This window comes from Mercenaria mercenaria, chromosome 18 (genome assembly GCF_021730395.1).
Source record: "Mercenaria mercenaria strain notata chromosome 18, MADL_Memer_1, whole genome shotgun sequence".
Lineage (NCBI taxonomy): Eukaryota > Metazoa > Mollusca > Bivalvia > Venerida > Veneridae > Mercenaria > Mercenaria mercenaria.
The window spans coordinates 17006243-17030763 of record NC_069378.1 but is presented as its reverse complement, the minus strand read 5'-3'; the positions used below and the strand labels follow the sequence as shown (position 1 = coordinate 17030763).

At 34.3% G+C, this 24521-nt stretch overlaps 1 protein-coding gene across 2 annotated transcripts; it reads right to left on the bottom strand.

Annotated features, from left to right (window-relative positions):
- Positions 1-4001: 4001 nt before the first annotated feature.
- LOC123538518 (uncharacterized) lies at positions 4002-24521 on the bottom strand. 2 transcript variants are annotated; one of them, XM_045322679.2, is made up of 5 exons: positions 24477-24521; positions 18007-18111; positions 13335-13498; positions 12101-12170; positions 4002-5906 (listed from the first exon to the last, which is right to left on the bottom strand). In XM_045322679.2, the coding sequence occupies exons 2-5, from the start codon at positions 18094-18096 to the stop codon at positions 5880-5882; spliced, it is 351 nt and encodes a 116-aa protein (XP_045178614.2). In that variant the 5' UTR covers positions 18097-18111; positions 24477-24521; the 3' UTR covers positions 4002-5879. The 2 variants fall into 2 exon arrangements, with proteins under 2 accessions (XP_045178614.2, XP_045178615.2); XM_045322680.2 differs by lacking the exon at positions 24477-24521 and adding an exon at positions 19800-19949.

Genomic DNA, 24521 nt, shown 5'->3' with positions numbered 1-24521 from the left:
CAGAGTAGATGATCCCTATTGATTTTGGGGTCACTCTATTAAAAGTCAAGGTCACAGGGGCCAGAACATGGAAATCCATTTCCAAACCATTTGACCTAGAACCTTAATAGGATAGGAGAGAGTAGATGACTCATTGTTTTGGGGGTCACTCCATCAAAGGTCAAAGTCACAGGGGCCATCTGTCCATCACACTTTATTTTGATTTATATCTGGATCATGCGTAATCAAGTCACAATTCTCAAAAACTTTTACAAAGTAGGTGGATCAAACAAGGAGCACTTTCATTCGAAACTATAGTGTAGTCTAATGGCAAGGCAGAACAGTACACATCTGTATGAAAAACAAGCCAGTTATTCAATGAAATCCACCAACAATGTGGTCTGTACTAAGCAGTTGCAAGTGTGGTCTATCACTGCAATGATGTGTGGATGGTTGAAATGACTTCCATGTTTACCTGTGACCTCAGAGTTGGGGATGTAGGTTTTGTCTATGCACAATAAAAGAAATGGACAAGTATTGTGATTTCAAAATGCTGAACCACACAGCCAACTTTTTATGCCCCCAAAGGTGGACATATTAAAATCGCACTGTCTGTCTGTGTGTGCAGTATTCTTGTCCGGGCTGTAACTCTTTCATCCATAAAGGGATTTTGAAATAACTTGGCATAAATGTTCACCATAATGAGACGAAGTGTCCTGGGCAAGACCCAGACCCCTAGCTCCAAGGTCAAGGTCACACTTAGAGGTCAAAGGTTAATATGGTCTGTTTCGTCTCTGGTCCATAACTCTGCCATCTATGAAGGGATTTTGTAAGAACTTGGCATAAATGTTTACCATAATGAGACAACGTGTTATGCGCAAGACCCAGACCCCTAGCTCCAAGGTCAAGGTCATACAAGTCAAAGGTTAACAGTGTATGTTTCGTGTCCGGTCCATAACTCTGCCATTCATTAAGGCATTTTGAAATTACTTGGCATAAATGTTCACCATAATGAGACGACGTGTCATGAGCAAGACCCAGACCCCTAGCTCCAAGGTCAAGGTCACTCTTAGAGGCCAAAGGTTAACATGCTCTGTTTCTTGTCCGGTCCATAACTCTGCCATTGATGAAGGGATTTTGAAATTACTTGGCATAAATGTTCCCTATAATGAGATGAGGTGTCATGTGCAAGACCCAGACCCCTAGCTCCAAGGTCAAAGTCACACTTAGAAGTCAAAGGTGTTTCTTGTCTTGTCCATAACTCTGCCATTTATCAAGGGATTTGAAAATAATTTGACAAATGTTAACCATATTGAGATGTGTCACACTTATGACCGAGGCCTCTTCGATCAAGGTCACAAAATGATATGTGATTTTTTGCGAATACAACTGGCATTCTTGGGCCTACTTCGGGGGCATTAAAATTTTGTCACCAATAGTGACAGCTCTTGTTAGTCCCCTACTGGTTGAAAACCAGTTTCGGGGACTATAGGAATGCACTTTTCCGTCATTCCGTCTTTCCGTCATTCTGGCATTCCGTCCGTCCGCAATTTCGTGTCCGGTCCATAACTCTGTCATCCATTAAGGGATTTTAATATTACTTGGCACAAATGTTCCCCATGATGAGACGACGTGTCATGCGAAAAACCCGGACCCCTAGCTCAAAGGTCAAGTTCACAATTGGAGGTCAAAGGTCAACAGGGCTTTTTTCCTGTCCGGTCCACAACTCTCCCATCCTTGAAGGGATTTTAGTATTACTTGGCACAAATGTTCCCCATGATGAGATGATGTGTCATGCGCAAATCCCGGACCCCTAGCTCAAAGGTCAAGGTCACAATTGGAGGTCAAAGTCAACAGGGCTTTTTTTCTGTCCGGTCCATAACTCTCCCATCCATGAAGAGATTTTAATACTACTTGGCACAAATGTTCCCCATGATGAGACGACGTGTCATGCACAAAACCTGGACCCCTAGCTTAAAGGTCAAGGTCACAATTGGAGGTCAAAGGTCAACAAGGCTTTTTTCCTGTCCGGTCCATAACTCTCCCATTTATGAAGGGATTTTAATATTACTTGGCACAAATGTACCTCATAATAAGACGATGTGTCATGCACAACTTTCAGACCCCTAGCTCAAAGGTCAAGGTCACACTTAGCAGTCAAATGTTAACATAGCATGAACAGGGTCTGTTTCGTGTCCGGTCCATAACTCTGACATTCATTAAGGGATTTTAATATCACTTAGCACAAGTGTTCCCTATGATGAGACGACGTGTCATGCGCAAATCCTGAACCCCTAGCTCAAAGGTCAAGGTCACAATTGGGGGTCAAAGGTCAACAGAGTTTTTTTCCTGTCCCGTCCATAACTCTGCCATCCATGAAGGGATTTTAATATTACTTGGCACAAATGTTTCCCATGATGAGACGACACCCAGTACCATAACTTAAAGGTCAAGGTCACACTTTAAGATCAAAGGTCAGGAGGATTTTTTTCCTGTCCGGTCTATAACTTTGTCATGCAAAGCAGGATTTCGATATCAGTTGGCACAAATATTCCCCTGGATGAGACAACATGTCATGCGCAAGAAACAGGTCCCTAGGTCTAAGGTCAAGGTCATATTTAGAGGTCAAAGGTCAAATTCAAGAATGACTTTGTACGGAACATTTCTTCTTCATGCATGGAGGGATTTTGATGTAACTTGGACCAAATGTTCACCACCATGAGGCACCCTTGTTTTTAGAATTACGTCCCTTTGTTGTTACTATAAATAGATTTTATTGTAACTTTTTTATTACTGGCGGTAGAGAAAATTCAAGACCACTTTTCTGTGGTACAGCATGCATGTTACATCCAATTTTAAGTGTATTTTGACCTATCTCTACCTGGTAAAGAGTTTCTTGTGTACTTATATTTTTTTTTTTTTTTTTTTTTTTTTTTTTTTTTTTTTTTTTTTCTTAAAGATTAATTTCACTTTGTTGTTACTATAAATAACTTACAGGATAACATTTTTATAATCAGCCAAAAAAATTCAATATGAAAACAACTGTGGGTTTTTATATATGCACATTTTAATCCAAGTGTGTTGTTTTAACATATTGTATATGTAGTACAATATTGTTTATACATCATTGACAGATATCAGTTCATTATGTTATACTGCAGTAGAGAAAATTAGGTGCCTTCCAGTAGGGGATTTTGTATTGCATGGCAATACTTCATTCACTTGTTTTTATTGGTTCAAGTCCCACAAACACAATTTTGGTAAAACAGCAATATTCCTAGATTTTCGATGAGCAGGACCTGGCTCTTGACGTAGAAAAAAAGATGGAAATTTACTTCAGGCACAGAAAAACACCTGGGTAGAACCATCAGCCATCCGAAACCCAGCTGAACAGCATGACCACATGAAACAATTCTACATTCTGTGGTTTTGGTCAAATGGCAATTTCGTGGGGATATGAATTCGTGGATTTCAACTTTTGAACATAAAATGAATGGGAATTTTACAGGTTTGTTGGTGATTAAATTTCGTGGAATAACTCAACCATGAAAATTAGTCCCCCACGAATATATATGATTTCACAGTATGGCATGAAACAGATAATCACATAGTTTAATACCATTTCCTTTCATCTTTAGGCCTAAAAAAAAATTCTTTGTTTCCGGTAACATGCTCAAAACAATTAGGGTAGGTAGGTCGGAAAAATTTTTTTGGGGGAATTTTTTTTTATTAAAGGAGACTTTTCGGAAATTATTTTTGTGTCAAAAAATGAATACGGTACAGATTTGGGGGTTATGCCTTTAGAGCACCAGGAAGTTGATTTCTAACATCACTGACCATGTTTAAATCATAAAAAGTGCAGTTTGGCAACTTTTGGTCAAAAAGTTGAAAAAATTATTCTCCAAGGCCATAAAAACATTTAGGCTCGGGCCAAAAATTAAGGGTAGGTCGGGATACCGGAAACAATTTTTTTTTTTTTACGCCTTAGGTACAAAATGTAGTTACAAGATAACAAAACAAGGTATTTTAACAACTTTTTATTCACAGCACAATACATGTATGAAGTTCTGACAAAATTGCTTTGTAGCAAGAGTGATTATATGAAAGGAAACCCAACTGCCATTTTTATTCTTTGTAAATTTGTTAAATTAGATATTCGATTCATTTTCACACAATTTTGTGACCATATATTTTCCAATCAGCAGTTTTTATGGACTAACTGCAGTTAAGTTCACCTTACAAACATGAATATATGAGTGAATAAAGAGACACACAACATAAAAAATTCATAATAAAAGAAAATATATAATGGAAAAAAACAAATAAAATATAATACTGTTACTATGTAATATAAACAAAATGTGTTATGCTATCTGAAAGACTTAAATCTATATTAAGCTGCAAATAGGTAACAATTAATTTTAGAAGCTGTAAAATATGTCGCAAATAAAGAATTTCTTTGTTGCAAACGTATGTGACTGAAACTTTTTTTTTTTTTCAATGTTTTCCTTAAAAATTTTATGTGTCGAAAATGTGTGATACAAACAACAGTAAACTGTTTATCATTTTGCCTTGAAAAAAATGCATATTAAAGTCTGCTCAAAACACCACTAGCGCAATATGGCTTTAAGTTTTAAAGTTTAAACCAATTTTAAATGCAAATCTAATGTACAAAATGTGTGAACCCAACTATGTTCCATGGCACACCATACTGTGAACAATGTTGGCATCACAATGTTATAAAATGTAAAATGACATTTAAAACACCAAAATTTTAAGGTTTCTTCTGACAAAGGTGTGATATTTTATCTTTGGACAAAGTTCACACTTGTGTATGTGTTCTCTTTCACAAGACTATTTTCAGATAATCCAGGTAAGACTGGCAATTAAATTTGTTTTATAAATGCAAAAACAATATAAAACTAGCTCCTGTTCCAAACCAAAATTTATTTTTCAAATCTGATTATTTTTATCATTGAAAACATCAAGCTGAACCATTAAAATTTAAAGTATAAAAATCTAGGTGGCGTCCTGGCGATTCTATTCAAAACTCGTAAAAAGTCCCTAAAAATGATACAAGAAGTACCAAAAAGGCTATTTATATAACATTAGTGCATCTATTAGCCCTTGAAAGCATATCTAAAATTCTTAACTTTACAATAAAAATATATAACAATGAGCAATGCCTGTACGGCAGACTTGGTGTAAGATTAAGTGGCCTGGTCAGAAATATCTTTACAACAAGTCTACTTTTCTATCACAGTGAAAAAACGTTATCACAAAGTGAACATAGTACATAGATAAAATACTGACTTTGCTCTTTCAGCAATTCTAGTAGGTAAATGAGAGATACAAGTCTTGAACAACATATGACCCAATCCAAGAGAAAAGGTACCCTTTGTTAAAATGATGTCATGCGAAAAAATACATAATGTTGCAAACATTACCAAGAAGTTTGTATTAGAAAAAAAAAACAAAAAAAAACGTTTCTTGTTTATCTCTTAGCAACATTAATAAGAAAGTGCCTTGACACAGAAATTGAAACTTTTAAAACATTAAGGTAAACTAGCATCATATTAACACATCTTTTTCCTTGGCATTGCTCACTGGCATGACTCATATCTTATCAATAGCAACAATAATTTGAAAACAGCAACATCTCCATTTAATCACAAAAAAATTGCTTTCTGTTGTTTTTTTAATAAGAAATAGTTCATACATCAAAAGGGTAACAGTTTACCAAAACATTCATAGGTCAAAAGAATTATAATTTAGTGTACATAATTTATATCTGAATCAGAAAAGGGGGTATAAAGTTAAAAAAGATTGAAACACATAATAGTAGCAAAGTCCTTTTGAATCATTTGGGCAGGGTCTCTAGGTATACTGGTTGCAGACTGTCACCACTGTGCCACATAATCTTTTGACTGAAACGAAAACAAGAAATTAATTTGGCTATGAAAATAGCAAACTGTAACACAGCACACTACATTTCTGGAAAGCACAACTAAGATCAAAGATATTACATGAAATCATTATAAACAGACGGGGACTTATTTTTACAAGGGGGGTATTCGATCTACTCCTTACCACCAAAACAAAATGGCGGCCAAAACTGAAAATGTGAGTTTTTCTTACTTTTTATCTTTTTTAAGGATTTCTAGACCATGACACATGGTTATCAACCTGCTCCACTGTTTTTTCTATCTATCGGTACCTTTAACATTGGAAACAGTGCTGTAGTTTGTCTGGAATGCTGGTCATGGGATTTGAATCGATGGAAAATCCTCCGGTAAACACGGGATAAGGAATAGTGCGATTAGCAAAAATGGTCTTTTTTCCTTATAATTCAAATAATTGTGAGCTATTTTTCTAATTAGAAGAAAAGAATCAATATATATTTCCATCATGGTTAGTCTGGAGCCGATTAAAAGTCGTAATTTTAAATTACACAGTTTTTTGTCTGATGGTAAGGAACAGTGTACGAAAATAAGAGGATAAGGTGCAGTTCACTTCTTCAAGCAACTTTTTACTTTGCTCTTTTCAGAGACAATCAAGTAAAATTCTATTACAATAATATTTTGGTGATCATTTATAACTATCTCTTGCTAAATGTAGTAAGATTTAAAAGGTATCCGCCTGTCTATCAGACATGTGATGTACTGAAAGCCAAAAGTTCAGCAAGTATTTAATATAGTATCCCTCGCCAACATTTAAGTATTTATAACTTTCTATTTGGTATAGCGCCCAAAGTCATTAATAACAAGCAATTGCCTTACAAAAATGTTGAAATATTTTTTTTTTGTCTTAAAAAACCATTAAAAGTTAAACCTACTTAAAATACAATGTGTTTTACTAAAGATAGTGAAAACTCAGCAACACCACTTAACTTGTTTAGGTGTTATGCATTCTTTGTAATTTTGCGTTAAAATACATACGTTATGCGACATTTAGGCGCACTAATTCACGATTTTATGGATACAAAGACCAGAAATTATTCAGGGTTGAAGCTATAACTATGTATACGACTTTTCATAATTATGGTTAACTCTTACATTTTAAGTTAACGTTGGCTTAGAGTTATTAAGGAATATTACCTCGCGAGTTCGCTAGTAGATTATTGAACGAACATTTAACTGTAACAAAACATATTTAAAAACATTGACAAAAGGCAAATCGCAAACATAATAAGCTCATAAAATCATAGATATACTCTTTCCGATGTTATTAACATATATATTTGGAAGAGCAATTTGAATATTTTATGTGTCCTGCTTGTATCTTAAAGGTCCAATACTAAGGAAAGTGAACATTTTAATTTCTTTTAAAAAGCACAGAAACTATTTCATTTTATTGGAAAATGAAAGTTGGTATGTAGAAATTCGAAATAAATCACAGTATATATACAATTATTTTTCTATGAAGTATGAAGAAAGTTAAAAAGACCTGGGGGGTCATTCTGTTGATTCACTGGAATTTCAACATAATACACATACATTTCTTTGAATTCCAAAGACCTTCTGTAAATTTTGACCTGCCAATCTTCGTTATTTAGTGTCTTGCAGAAGTCTATGCACTGGCTATAAAAAAATTGCCAACTCACTTTCCCTTAGTAATGGACCTTTAAGCTGCATTACAAAAGTAACGTAAGTATCATTGCACATAGGTATGAGAAAAAAATACATTCAAGTAAGGCTTAATATGTGGCAAATATGATTGTTATTTACCAACATTATGTATCTTATACCACGAATTTAAGAACATTGAATTATCAAGCTTTTCTTGGAAACATTTATGTCAATCAACAATAACACATATTAAACTTGTCAAAACTGATCAGGAATATGCTGATGGTAACGTATGTATCCCAAATTAACTAATAAATTCATTTTCGGGCATCAAAATTCGTGTTCAAGATTGCCATCAAATTGAAGCCGACCATTGTAAATCAAAAGCACAAATACTTATTTATTCAAATTAATTATTTCTTACGATTGTCAAATTAATTATTCGTATTTACAAAGGCGGCTTTGATAATCTCATTCTCTTGTATATTTGTAAGTGGCAGCTCTTATAACAAGTGCTTTTGTCACTGAATCCATGAATCACATCACTTTAAGCTGTATATAATGAAATGCACAAAGAAAAAGTACTTATTCTAATATTAAAAATTAAATATAACCACAAGTCACCGTGTCAGAACTTTTCCAAATAATGAAGAAAAGATAATTTTATTTGAGCACAACCACATTCATGAACCAAGCACCAACAAAAACCAACAATTCTACATATAAAATTTCATTCAGAGTTAACAGTTTTATTAAGTCTGTCTTTACTGTAAAGACTTTTTCAAATATATTAACAGTCTTGTAAAAAAATATTTCAAGATATATCATGGTTGGAACAAAACTTTATGCCCTTTTACTTGCAGATTTTTACCTTAACAGTAATTAAAGCTAGCTCTTTTACCTTTTAGCTACCAGTTCTACGGCAGCGATTTGTTTTAAGGTATCGATTTTAATAGATACGAAAATAAAGTAATATAAGGTCGCATACGTTCTTAGTAAAACTACAAACACTATCTTTTCGGTTAAGCCTGCGCCCGAACAACCAAAGCCTATTCAACAAACTAAGAAACAGACTCTCGATACTCCGAAAGAAACACGGTACATTTTCACAGGGAATGTATAATGTCATATTATACATTTCTTGTGAAAAAGTACTGTTTTTTCTTCGAAGTCTCGAAGTCCGTTTCTCGTTTTGTTTTTCTTATTTTCTCTCCTCCATTTTCTGTTTGCCAAAGGATATAATTCTCACATTCTCGATACACCTTTCAGATTTTAGCCCTTGATGTTACAATAATGTTAACCTGATGTGCAACCAACCACAAGTCAACAGTGATACACCAATAACCTATGTATTGATACATACGTTACCGATCACTGTGCTATTGGTACCACGGGTATGCTGTTTCCATTCATTTTGTATTCAAAAATATGTTAAACATGTATCTTTATGCTAAAAACACTATGACATACGACCAATTCTGTAAACAAAACCTTTTTAGCAAGAAATTAATATTAAAGCATATATTATCAGATTTTAAAAATAGAATTTGCATGACGTGTTTTAAACAAAAATAGTGATAAAAACAAAACTTTTGAGCAAATTAAAACGCCTGAGCGTATTATCTTGGAACCTTGACTTCAAAAAATAAAAGAAGCCTCATGTTGTATAAAAAGTAATATATCAGGCATGAAAGGATACATACGTTACCATACGTAACGTATGTATCAATAATTTGTACTGTGTTTATGGCGTACTCAATATGTACAACAACATAAATTTAATTGAAACAAAAAAATATAATTGTCATATAATCAAATAGGTTTTACTTTAAGCTTCCTATTTAAACCGAACATTACCAGCGGAGCCCATTGAACATTTTCAGAAAAAGAAAACACGTCTTCAAGGACAAATGTGCAACTTAACCTGTGTGAAATCTGCATCTTACGACATAGACGATACAAACTGATGACACTGTCAATTAAAACTGAGTGACACTTTCTTGTTTATGTTATTTTAAATAAGATTGGTAACGTTTGTATCGATCACGTATCATTTTGCCATTTCTTATGCCATTTAAATTAAGAAGGACCTCTTCTTCATAACAGACAAATGATTGATGTATTGAAAATGCATATACTGTTTTGGCATGAGAAAACTACTCTTGTGATTTTCAGTGTCTCAGAATAAATGTAACGTTTGTATCATAGAAAGTGGAATCTTTACATAAGGAAAGTTTAAGTGAAAAATATATCACTACTAAGTATATCTTGTATCAAATGTTATAACATGTAGTTGAAACAAAACTAGAAATAACCTATAAAGACATAAAAACGATATTCTTTATATGTCAAGCTCATATATTCATAGTAGGATAGATCCATAACCAAAGTATTCCTTCATTGGCGTCATATCTGTTTTATTGTTTAGGAATCGTAATAACACAAACATACATATTATGATGCAGTTATTAGTAATTAGGGAACATGTATTCTTTGCATTTACTAAAAAATCCGTCATTAACTATAAAAGCGGTCAAGCGTTGTGAATTTTTGTATAAAACTTGCGCATGGCGCCAGTAACGTATGTATCATTTTAAATTGTCTTTTGTACATTTTTTGGATTATGGATATGATAAATCCAATTGACATTAGGTAACAAGTATAAACACATTCATTGGAATTATAGTATGTTTAATTTGCTTCCGGAGCCTATTTTTAAACAACCACGGTAAGGAACACTCGATTGTTCGTCATTTAAAACTTAACGATAGGAGGGTTTACACTATGGTTCATCTACAATATTAGTGTAGTTTAACAGCCAGGGTCACGATTCAGACCTCTTTAATTATTACATGGTATAAAAATGTCAACTGGTTATCTCAGAAATGATGAGAGAAAACTGTAAAATCTGTTTGAAAAAATTGCACTGCACCTTATCCTCTAATTTTCGCACACTGTTCCTTACCATCGGACAAAAATTGTGTTTTTTTTGAAAATACGAACTGTGATCTGCTCAAAACCAACAGTATTAGATAAATATGTGGAAATATTCCTTCAAATCAGAAAAATAGCTTACAACCTGCGGTATATTAGGTAAAAGACCATTTTTGCAAGTCGCACTATTCCTTATCCCGTGTTTACCGGAGAATTTTCCATCGATTCGAATTTCATGACCAGCATTCCAGACAAATTAAAGTGCTGTTTCAAAAGTGAAAGGTACCGGTAGATGGAGAAAACAGCGGAGCAGGTTGATAGACATGTGTTATTGTCTAGATATCCTTGAAAAAGCAAAAAAGGAAGAAAAACTCACATTTTCAGTTTTGGCCGCCATTTTTTTTCCATGGTAAGGAGTAGATCGAATACCCCCCTTGATTTTTAGTGGATTTTATTTTGACGTTGCACCAATTCAAGATTTTAGAGAAATTCAAACAAACAAACAAAATTTTATTTTAGCTCTAAAATATAAAATCCACAAACTTACCTGCTTACAAAATAGAAGACTGGGATAAAATTTGATGGTTACAAAATAAAATTGAGCCGTGCCATGAGATAACCAACATAGTGGGTATGCGACCAGCATGGATCCAGACCAGCCTGCGCATCCGCGCAGTCTGGTCAGGCTCCATGCTGTTCGCTTTTAAAGCCTATTGGAATTGGAGAAACTATTAGCGAACAGCGGATGCGCAGGCTGGTCTGGATCCATGCTGGTCGCATACCCACTATGTTGGTTTTCCCATGGCACGGCTCAAATGATTTAGTAGTGCATAACTTGCATCTTTATTTTCTCAAAAGAAGTACACAAATGTTCTAACAAAATAAATGTATAAAGAAATTATGACATTTCCAAAAATTAGACAAAAATGGCAGCCACTTATTTCCATGGCAACATAATACAAAATTGATTTGATTTGGTTCATTATCTTATAAAAGAAATCCAACTACATAACGACCACAATGTTGTTACACAAATACTATTATTAAAACCTAGAATTTTCTTGAAGCAAATCAGCAGCCACTTATTTTCATGGCAATATAATACAAACTTAATCTGAATTATTCAGAAAAGGTTCATATTCTAACTAAAGCCATTCACTATTCATGATCCATACATTGTTACATTAGTTTCATTATAAGAAACTTGAATTGACTATCACCTAAATGGCAGCCGAATTGACTATCATTTAAATGGCAGCCAACTAAGTTCACCCCTTAGTAAAATTTAAATATACAGCTGAACTTTTTTTGCTCAAAGTCAGGTAATTTGAACACCAATTGCAAACTTTGCTCCAACTCATCGTCAGGTTCCAGCAAAATTCCTATATAATGTATATTGTTCCAATGCTCAAACTGCCAACAACTGGTACTAATTCTGCATGTCCCGTCAATTTGGAGCGAAAAAAGTTTGACGTACATGTTTATCATTTTCATTGATTGTCCGACTATAATCTGTTGGGGTTTTTTCAGAGCTACTAGTGGTTACATAAGAAATATAAGAAATTTATAACATATAATGAAGATTTCTTTTTCACGAAATGGTCAATAATTATACTTACTGAAAACCGGCGTGGAATCTTAGCAGAATATTCAACTAACTGTTGTTGTCTCAACTGATCTCTTCTCATTCTGAAACAATAAAATCATACTTTATTCAATTTTGGAACTAAAAGTATTTTTTTAACTATGATGTAATTCTTGTGAGACATGACAGGAATTCTAATTTTGAAGTGCATCTTTGAAAATAATAAAGCGTACTTTTCATGAATTTACATAGGCCATGTGTTAACACTGCAATTACACACTGAAAAGCATGTTTTTTATGCATTTATACACTTGCGAAACATTATTATCATGTATTTACACATCGTGGGCTGAGCGCGAAACTATTGTAACTGTATATAAATAAAGAACAAGATACAATAGTTTCGCGCTCAGCCCTCGACATTACAAAGCATGTTTATCATGTACTTTCATACTGTAAATCATGATTTCCATGTATTTACACACAACAAAGCATGATTATCATATATTTTACGCAACAAAAGGTATGCTTATCATGTTTGCATTCAAAAACTTTAAAATCAAACTGGAATGTGGAAATGCTGCCACAGGTAGTCAAGCTATAAAGGCTGCTTACGGGTACATGCAAAATTTTAACCAACATTTCAAAATTTCTAAGTTAAAAGGGGCATAATTTTGGCAAAATAAAAGCTAGAGTTACGTGGCTTATCATGTGAGGTCTTCTAATGACGCCGAAGACCTGTAGGAAATCTGAGAGCACTAAATGCAAATTTTGGTATGACAGTTTTTGGGAAACCTGCTTACATACAAAATTTTGTGATGCAGATACCAATGCAAAGAGGACAATAAAAGCTTTCATATTTAAAAAATTTCAAGCAGTCCATCTATAAAACATTTTTCAATAGTGAACTTCACGATGACTACAAATTGCAGCTGGACGAGCAAAAATTCTAAGCAGCTCATCCTGCAGAACAACTTTCTTTCAAACAATTCATCAAGCCGTGACATACATACACACTGCAAAGCATGTTTAACCCTTATCATGCTGAACACAATTGATTCTGCCTTTGCGACCAGTGCAGATCATGATCAGCCTGCACATCCATGCAGTCTGATCATGATCTGCACTGTTCGCCATTCAGTCCGTATCTTTTTAGTATGCACCCCTTTTAACAGTTAATGGTACTGTCCAAATTGAAAAATGGACAAGTACATTATAAAAATTTAGCAGGGTAAGAGTTAACTTGTAACTACACACTAAAAACTTACTGATCAACAAAAGCAGCATCATGTCTTGCACTCCCTGCATAGCCAGGTGGAGACCCCGATCTTCTTGTCTGGTTCACTTCTGCAGTGTAAGTATCTTTGTTCGCTTCCAATGTATATGCTCCAACAAGATCAGGATTGTCACCAAATTCTTCCTGCAGCTGGGACTGTAACAAAAATATATTTTAAATGTAAGCTAGTCTATACATACAGTCGAACTCGATATCTCAAACTCACTGATTTCAAAATTTTGGCTACAGATCTCGGGGTCGCGAGTTCGATCCTCGGGCAAAGCGTATGTTCTCCGTGACTATTTGATAAACGACATTGTGTCTGAAATCATTAGTCCTCCACCTCTGATTCATGTGGGGAAGTTGGCAGTTACTTGCGGAGAACAGGTTTGTACTGGTACAGAATCCAGGAATACTGGTTTACTTAGGTTAACTGCCCGCCGTTACACGACTGAAATACTGTTGAAAAACGGCGTTAAACCCAAAACAAACAAACCTTAAAGACATTTTCAAGTCCCGTCCACAAAAACATGTTCACAAAATATCATTTTAAGTCAATTTTCGGTCATCTCAAAGTAAAAAGCTCAGTCACTTGGAAATTGAGATATTGAGTTTCACCTGTATTTATATCAGCTTGATTGCGAATGAAGGGAGAAAGCTAATATTTAAAGTCCGCTTTCCTCAGCAGCAAAACCAGTACTTGTGTCTTGTGAGTGGCATGATATCAACACCCTACAGGGACAGCATACATTGCAACACGAGTCCAAGACTCAAACACCATATCCGTTAAATAACTGTGCTCTTTGTTTATACAATATAATTATGTTTACAGTTAAGATGCTTTTTCGTAACTGTGAACCTATATTAAGCCAGCTTAGCTCAATAGGGACAGCGCAGATCTACAGATCGTGAGGTTGTGAGTTCTATCCCCAGGCGGGGTGTATGTTCTCCACCACTGATTCATGTGGGGAAGTTGGCAGTTACTTGTGGAGAACAGGTTTGTACTGGTACAGAATCCAGGAACAACTGCTGTTACATTATATAACTAAAATACCATACTGTTGAAAATGGCCTTAAACCCAAAACAAACAAACAAAAACCATTTGTTTCACAACATCCTGGTGAAATACCTTGACCTCAAAGGTGTAGCATTTTTGAAGACATAGAACTTAATATGACATGTTATCGTACAAGATAATGTACAACAAGACATTTTCACATAACTCTTGTATCTATTGTTTCTAAGCACAGTCATTAACTGTCCAAATGGCAAGGCTGTAGTCTAAGCCAGGTTTCCAAACACATTTTAATTATCATTTCACGAAGTCTACCTATACAATCTATTAAATCCTATTAGCATACATTTTCAGGGCTTTTTCAGCGTGTCCCACGGGGCCGAAATTCGGCCCCATTCCCAATGGCAAATATGCATATTTTTTCCCAATAGCTGTTCAAAAATTCCCAATCAAAGCAAAAAAAAAAAAATTTTTTTTTTTTTTTTTTTTTTTTTTTTTTTAGACCTATTTTGTTGCAAATTATAGTGGTGCAACCATTGTATTGTAGATTTTATTGAATTTCCAGCTTGAATTTGAATATAAAGCAGTTTCCTTTTATGAATATTAGCAGTAGAAATCACAGAAATATACGTAAGGAAGAAAAAAAAAAAGACTGATTTTCATGGAAATACTTTCCTAATTTGGATGTTTAACCGATACATATATTTCCCAATAATTTATGACAGTATTCGCGAGTCGAAAATTCCCAAAAAGCACAGGGGCCTTTTTCCCAAAATGGCCAGAAAAAGCCCTGATTTTATTGCAACTGACTCAATACTAACATTTATGGCAAGTAATACTATGAACCAATAATATGACCTATCCCATGACCATATTTAATTCTTAATCCAGTTAATAACTCATGCACACAACTTCACACCCCCACGTAGTCTAGACTGCTTTGTGAAAATTATGTTAGATCAATAAAATCATCTGGATACTCATTCATAATTAGTTGGAACTGGGGTGATCGATCACTGATAAAATACTGAATATTTCATCGAGTGCCAAGATTTTCAGTTCGAACTGGATTATTGATTTGTTTACAATCTTTTTTTCCAAACATTCATTATATAAGACTATATAAAAAGTTGGCCAACCAAAAGTACATAGCATATTGGTAACAATCAAATATAAGAAATAACATTGTATGTTGAACATAATTAGAAACAAAAATAATTTTACTTCATCTGGATACTCTTTTTGTGTGCCTATTGAGCATTAACAGTATCCTGAGGACAAGGACCCCAAATTCCAGCAAGGGACACAGACTGTTAAAAGCTGGGTGCTCCTTTAGGATACCTATTTTAATATGATTGATAACGGCAGGTGTAATAACAGTCCACATCCAATACCAGATTATTTTCAATGTTAAGATAACCCAAATAACCAAGGGAAAGCACTCTTCCTTATATAATGAAACTGCTTTTTTTTGAGAAATGAGTGACTTGCAAGGGCATTCAAGGGAACCCATTAAAAATTCAAAGAAATAAAAAATAATATCATAAAAAAACGAACTTCTTGTAGCATGTCACATCTGAGAAAAAGAAAATAAAAGATCTAGGCAAAATGACTGAGAAAAAAAAGATTTTCAATGGATGGTATAGAATGAAGAAAGAACAAGAGCTGTCTCCATAGGATGACACATGCCCCCGATGGCACTTTGAATGAATAGTTATGGCCGATGTTAGAGTTTAGGACCTTTGACCTACGGACCTGGGTCTTGCGCACGACATGTTGTCTTACTGTGCCACACATTCATGCACAGTTATTTTAAAATCCATGCATGAATGACAAAGATATGGACCGGACACGCCCATCAATGCACTATCATGAAATATGACCTTTAACGTCTAAGTGTGACCTTGACCTTTGAGCTACAGACTTGGGTCTTGCGCGCGACACGTCGTCTTACTGTGGTACACATTCATGCCCAATAATTTTAAAATCCATGCATGAATGACAAAGATATGAACTGGACACGCCCAACTATCATGAAAAATGACCTTTAACATCTATGTGTGACCTTGACCTTTGAGCTACGGACCTGGGTCTTGCGCGTGACACGTCGTCTTACTGTGGTACACATTCATGCCAAGTTATTTGAAAATCCATCCATCGATGACAAAAATTGCGGACAGACCAACAAACGGTTCAAAAACTATATGCCTAAAAATTATATAGTGTAAAATATGAAACTGATTTTTGTTTTATCTCTGGCAGCAATAATTTTTGGTTGATTACAGTACAATATCATCCTTTCAAACTGGAGGGATCTTACTGGTAAATCTTGGTGAAGGACACCAAATTCTACAGACAGAGGGGGCCTCTAGGACACTAATGAAAAACAAGAGGACCATGATGGTTTTTGAGATGTGACCCAGTTAGGAACATGACCTAGATATCATCAAGATAAAAATTTTAACCAATATTCATGAAGATCCATTGAAAAATATGGCCTCTAGAGAGGTCACAATGTTTTTCTATTATTTGACCTAATGACCTAGTTTTTGAAAGCACGTGACCCACTTTTGAACTTGACCTAGATATCATCAAGGTGAACATTCTCACCAATTTCCATGAAGATCTCATGAAAAATATGGCCTCTAGAGATGGCACAAGGGTTTTTTTTATTATTTATTATCCTAATGACCTAGTTTTTGATCGCACGTGACCCAGTTTCGAATTTTATCTAGATATCATCAAGGTGAACATTCAGACCAATTTTCATGAAAATCCATTGAAAAATATGGCCTCTAGAGAGGTCAAAAGGGTTTTTCTATTTTTAGATCTACTGACCTAGTTTTTGACCGCAGTTGACCCAGTTTTGAACATGACCTAGATATCATCAAGATGAACATTCAGACCAACTTTCATACAGATCCCATGAAAAATATAGCCTCTAGAGAGGTCACAAGGTTTTTTTATTATTTGACCTACTGACCTAGTTTTTGAAGGCACGTAACCCAGTTTCAAATTTGATCTAGATATCATCAAGTTGAACATTCTGACCGATTTTCATGAAGATCCATTGAAAAGTATGGCCTCTAGAGAGGTCACAAGGTTTGTCTATTTTTAGACCTACTGACCTAGTTTTTGACCGCACGTGACCCAGTTTCGAACTTGACCTAGATATCATCAAGATGGACGATCAGACCAACTTTCATACAGATCCATTGAAAAGTATGGCCTCTAGAGAGGTCACAAGTTTTTTTTATTATTTGACCTACTAACCTAGTTTTTGATGGCACGTAACCCAGTTTTGAACTTGACCTAGATATCATCATTTTTCATGAAGATCCATTGAAAAGTATGGCCTCTAGAGAGGTCAAAAGGTTTTTCTATTTATAGACCTACTGACCTAGTTTTGGAACGCACCTGACCCAGTTTCGAACTTGACCAAGATATCATCAAGATAAACATTCTGACCAACTTTAATAAAGATCCTATGAAAAATGTGACCTCTAGAGTGGTCACAAGCAAAAGTTTACGCACGGAAAAAAAGTGTCAAGCTTTGAAGGCCTGCTGAGATCATCAGAGGTGCTCTTTGCAATCACTAGTATTTCACCATAAAAACAACAAATACAACAGACAAAATAAAGAATTTACCATCATGAGTTTCTGTGTGAATGCCCGTTTCTGCATGGTTCTCTCCTTCCTCCTTGCCTCATTATGTTCAGCAATGCCAGATGCAGCCATTATGCTGGATTATACCTGGAATTCATATATTAACATTTGAATTTTTTTTATAAAAAAATTCTTGACTATGATTACAGATCCTACTTCAACGTTTTAGTACGATTTCAGAAACTGTCAGACCAGTGGCAAGTCTTTTCATTCTCAAAAATATAAAAATAGACCCATATTTGGCTACTTCCCAGCAGCAAAACAAAATTTATCTTTTTCCCCCAAGGCAGAGAAACTTCCCAAAATAATTAAAATTCAAAAATTAGAAAGAAACTAGGTAGTTAATTTCAGATTTGGAAACCACCACATTTCAGTCTCTGTTACTGATCTCCGCTACAAAAGAGAAGGACCCATTATAACTCAATAAAATGCTCTTTTCCAAAATTCAGCAATTTTCACAATCCCAATTTGAACAAGAGCTGTCAGTGGACAGCGCGCTCAACTATTCTCAGTGCTTGATAGTATAATATAAGCAATGAGTAAAACTTTAACATTACAATAAGCATATTCTAAGTCAAAAAGGGGCCATAATTCAGTCAAAATGCTTGATAGAGTTGCCTCCTCCTTTTTACACACTGGGGTCATGATGGTAAGCAAGTATGCAAAATATGAAAGCAATACCTCAATGGAATTTGAAAATATTTGGGGTGGTACGCAAACTTTAACATTTATTCTAAGTTGAAAAGGGGCCATAATTCAGTCAAAATGCTTGATAGAGTTGCCTCCTCCTTTTTACCGACTGGGGTCATGATGGTAAACAAGTATGCAAAATATGAAAGCAATATCTCAATGGACTTTGAAAATATTTGGGGTGGTACACAAACTTTAACATTTATTCTAAGTCGCAAAGGGGCCATAATTCAGTCAAAATGCTTGATAGAGTTGCCTCCTTCTTTTTACAGACTGGGGTCATGATGGTAAACAAGTATGCAAAATATGAAAGCAATATCTCAATGGACTTTGAAAATATTTGGGGTGGTACGCAAACTTTAACATTTATGTGACGCCCACACTAACGCTGACACGCTGACGCCGGGGCGAGTAGGATAGCTCCCCTATTCTTCAAATAGTCGAGCTAAAAAATGGAGGAGGTTATCATTTAGTATAGGTTAGTGTTTATTAGTAAGCATTTATCAAATTAAATTGGTCTGGCGCGGCTGTGCCGCGCATCCAATTTAGTTTGATAAATGCTTTCTAATAAACACTAACCTGTTTAGTGTTTGAAATTATTTTTTGTTTACAAATTTAAGCTCCGCCTACAGTATGTGACTTACTGGACTGGAAGTAAATGTTGATTCACCAAAATAAATTTCCCGATAATTCAAAAAATACTGCAATGCCATTGGACAAAAAATAATTTTAAACACTAACTAGGACCTGGTGATACATAAACACTACTAGGCAAAATGCTTCAAACATTTTGTATGTTGAAAATAATAATAAGTTTTCATAACTGCATGATGATCATGACTGTACCAATTTTCTCAAACCAGACTGATATTAAAAAAAAAAATCAGTTTGTTAAAACATGTCTTTAAAAAGTGGTCATATAAAGACTCTTTAAAAACACTTGTTTTAAACTCAATATGAGTAACTTGAAAAAATGCAATTTACAGCAAAATCTAGAACAAGATGACAAAATTATTACCTTGTAAAAAACTAAAGCACCAAAACACTTATATCCTTAAACCTTCAGTTACTAAAAAGTTACTTACTAGTAATTTGATGTGATCATAAAATTATAAACTTGGCAGATTTCCTATAATCAACTCTAAGCACAGTAAGTACACAGGTAATGAAAAGAATCCAGAACTTTCAATAATTAATCAGTTTGCACTGACAACAGTCAATACCGTGACAGACAACCATAGAAACATCTAACAGCTACACTCTTGACAGTTACAATATTACCTTTCGAAAATGTTTAACGCACACAAATGTATGTTTGACAGGATTATCTAACAAAACCCCAATGAAATACTGTATTATTTAAACGGTCTTAGCATGTGCTAGATTATTGATCTATTTATTACGAATGTTGCACTTATTACTTAAATGATAAAGAAAACTCATGTAAAAAAACTTGTAAATCTTTTTATTATGATTTAACTTTTGATAATACTTGAAGTAAAGCCAAAGTTGAAAAGCAAATATATTTGTTCGAATAAATGCCCACCTGCTCCACTTCTTTCGTGAATTCGCTTAAGGCTGCAGTTTCTTGTATGAGAGATGGGACAAAAATAGAATTTGCTCAAACTTTGTACATGTATATGAATACAGTTTCATGTTAGAAACAGAAAAATGCAAAAACAATCATAGATCACTGTGCTTGTTTAGGAGTTATCTGCCCTTAAAAATGGATTTTTCTTCAAATTTGCATATTCAAGGGCAGATAACTCCTGAACAAGCATGGTGACCTTTTTTCATAATTCTGTTTCTAACATGACACTGTGTTCATATACAAAGTTTGAAGAAATTCTATTATTGGGAAATGTTTTACCTCAAACTGCAGCATGCATCCTTAAAAGAAATAATATATCCCTAACAGTGATATGTCACTGAGTAAAATCAAAGTTTGGAGTTCAGATGCAAAGGATTAAATCTACCACTCTGGCTGCGTCCCCTTGATAAAATAATTTGCATCTGAACGATACATTATTTCAATCTTAACTCAATATAAAATTAAGTTTTTCTCTACATCCTGACAACATCAACTAAATGTTTGCATTTTTTTAGTGTTTTTCTCTTCCAACATGCTGCTATGACATTTGTGGCTAAGACATAATAAATGTGACATACAAACTGCAATTTTAAATAATTGCATAATAATGCACAGTTCAATCTAAGGTTCTTTGTTTCATGGAAAAAGAAACCGGATCGTGTTAGAATTAATATTTCATGTCAAAATGATATTGCTAGCTATGTTTAATAGTAAGTCTTGTATTTTAATAAAAAAAGAAATTTGAATATATACAATGTATTCAATAAGAGGCATGCCCCCTTAAAAGTGTATTAAAGGATAAAAGACATTCTTAACCTCTTATCTTAATGTCCAAAATATCCAAACAAAAATTGGGATTTTCTCCAAGTGGATCCATTAAGACCTATTCAAAATGACATCAGTCTTACAAAACTTACAGAAATAAAACTTCTAATAAAAACCTTTAAAATCCATTATCAACATGCAAACAAAACGTAATGTAAAATTAATCTAAATTGTGCCAAACTTATGACTGTATTATACAGCAAATATTATCTAACAAGCCATAACACTAGTGTTTTGTCAATCAAATACCTTTTTTTAATCTAAGAACATTGATTTCAAAATATTATTCGAGGCTTAAAAAGTTCATAATACACTGCCTTTTTAGGAATCCTGTGAGCTGTTTAATATGTATTTATATAAAAAACACTTTTTACCTTGTGTGTCGGTACAACCCCTAAAATCTTAAAACTGTCACAGTAACAGTAGTAGTAAATTCCTAACTTGCATGAAAAGAGGGATCAAGGGAGACAACACTCCTTGTTCAGTTTTGTGACAAAATGTTGAATATACCTCTCGCATGTAACATCTATCCACTTATGACATAGTGGTTAAGGAGTTCAGTTAGTTTGTTTTGTTATAGTCCATAGCGCTTTTAATATCTGTTAGCACATACATTTTCATACTTGCAGCTGAAAGGTGATAGCAATAGACAGAACTACGGAGGTAATTAAAAAAATTTTCAACTGCAATAACTTTGTCATTTCTTGGTCAAATTTGATAAAATAAGCTGCAAAATGCTTCTGATGATTCATAGACATCAAAGTACTGAAAATGTTTTAATAAAAATAATGCTTTGTTGATATATCGCTACTGACATGTTAAATTCTGAGCAAAATAAACCTCCATATTTACGTGTTTTTACCTGACTTATGTACATTATTTTATCATTAAGCCAGAACACCAGTACTCGAAGAACCCCATCTGAACCCACCTACACACAATACAAACATTTTAATGTATAGTTCTTGTCTTGGTACTTATTAAGATTCTGAGATATTTGTGCTAAAATAAAGTTTACTTGAAAGTTACATGTTAACAAAAACTCATTTGAACCCTAATGACCTTGACCTTTGATCCTTCATTGACTATAAGTGAGATTGGTGAATTCTATAGGCACTGAACAGTATTGTGATTAATATTTGTACCAAGTATAAAATCTGGATGAAACTTTTGATGGAAGGAAAGTTTGTAACGTCCCAGACAATAAAATGGGATATTCACCATATACCTAAATAGGGCCAGTGTTTTATTTGTTTTTTTGTTTGTTTGTGTCTTGGACTGGGAGTACATATTCCAACCAAAACTCTTTGTAGATCTACATAATTATGTATAATGATGTAAGTTTTATCTTCCTACTGATATAAAATGCAATATACATGTATAAGTACCAGTACAATGCATACTGCTATTTTCCTCAAACTCAGCTTTAAAAACAATCAAATTTTTTCACAAACCAAAACACTATTACCAAATCAATAATTGAAGGGAACTCCACATTTAAATGTGACCAAATTAAAATGTTACTTTACAACATAAGCATCTAGGGTTTTAGCAGTTTTAAGAAAAGGCCTCCATGGCCGAGTGGTTAAGGTCACTGTATTAGAATTAGTTTCCCCTCACCAATGTGGGTCGAGTCTCACTCGGGGCATTAAATTCTTCATTTGAGGAAGCCATCCAGCTGGCTCTACATGGGTGCCTACTCGAGATGAAATAATGCAACGCACCTGGGATCTTCCTCCACCACCAAAGCTGGAAAGTCCCATATTACCTATATACTACTGTGTGTCCGATGTTAAACACAACAAAAAAAGCAGTTTTAAGATGGAGACAATGATGATATTTTTGGAACTTTTCATGGTCAGATGGAATTTATATTAGTCTGTATCATCTTTTTCTTATTCTCATTTCTAAATGCCTTAAATTGTCAAACAATATAATGTTTCTTATTTTCTAAACAGGTATGATACAAAACTGACACAATGAAAATTTCAAGTGATTTGAACGCAAATGGATGAAAATAATAAAAATATTGACATTTTACTGATTAAAAAAAAAATCTATATATTTTTTTTTTCTGGAGGGGTAAGCAAAATTACCATAAATTACGCACTATTGGTGCAACTGTCATATTTTTTGATGTATTTTCTACAGAATATATCTTTTTTACACCATGGTTATCTAAATGTTTTCAAATCAATTCTACAAGTTGTTTTTGCTGAAGAGTCAAATCTAAATTATTATTATTATTATTATACCGGATTTATATAGTGCCCTTTTCATGATCAATTTCACATTCAAAGGCGCTTTACATAGTTCAAATGCAGCCTCACAGGACGCATAATTCATCCTCTACTAGTACAGACACAGAGCGATCTGACCAGAGGGACAGAGTGAGAGATCAGAAATCAGATACAGGCATGTCCGGCTAATTAGCCTAGCTTGTTGCAAATAGACAACCTGGTTCTTTAACGTGCCCAGTGTATAGCACTGATACACGCAAGGATTGCCTGGGTTCCTGACCAGTACACCTCTAGTTGGGTGGGAAACACTGAAAAGCCTTTATAAAAATTCCCGAGTAGCTGCTGGGTATCGAACCCCCGACCTCAGGATTGGAAGGCCAGTGTGCAAATCCTTGAGAATACAAAAAACTCTTAGTCCATTTTAGTCCAAATAATTTGACGTTAGGACTGATTGTGAAATATTTTCATGATAAGGCAGATATTGACCTATGCAAAAATTATCACAATATCGCAACTCACGTACAATTAGTTGGACTAGGTCCATTTTTGAGGCTGTGGGTGGTTTAACTGATACTGTAACAAAATAATTAAATGAGAAAATTTCTGTTAAACATCTCATATGGCTACATCTGAAAGACATGTGAAGTTTCTACAAAATAACACCCAGTTACTGTTTATAAAATCATTAATCTACTTGGAGTAAAACAACTCCCTAGCCCCCCCCCCCCCCCCCCCCCCCCCCACCCCCACACACACACACACAAAAAAAAAGAATATGCATTAAGCACCACATGGCCTCTCAGAACTAAATAGCATTTACATAATATCAGCCAACTTAGCTTAAGGATTTCATGGTCGTCAAATCAATTCTGAATTCAGGCTAATCAGAGCAAACTTTCCGTCTTTGGAACACATTTGGTACGAATATATTTGAGTACAAATGCTTTATATAAACATCCAAATGCACCAACCACACAAATTCCGTAAGACATATGCTTGGATGTAGACGCCTATTTTATAAACTTCTGCTTAATTACAATACATTTATCATATCAATAATAATAATGAGTTAATAAAAGTAACTTAAAATTAAAATACGTACTTACCGCACTCTGTTGCCTAGCACGCGAACTTTATATACCTTTTTAATC

Bases quoted from the DNA above. Each gene is read 5' to 3' on its own strand.
- LOC123538518 (XM_045322679.2), bottom strand. From the start codon at position 18,096: ATGGCTGCATCTGGCATTGCTGAACATAATGAGGCAAGGAGGAAGGAG. The intron at 13,499-18,006 runs GTAAATTCTTTA...TTTTTGTTACAG, and splicing joins TCACACAGAAACTCATGATG to TCCCAGCTGCAGGAAGAATT. The intron at 5,907-12,100 runs GTAAGTATAATT...TTTTCGTTTCAG, and splicing joins AGATTCCACGCCGGTTTTCA to TCAAAAGATTATGTGGCACA.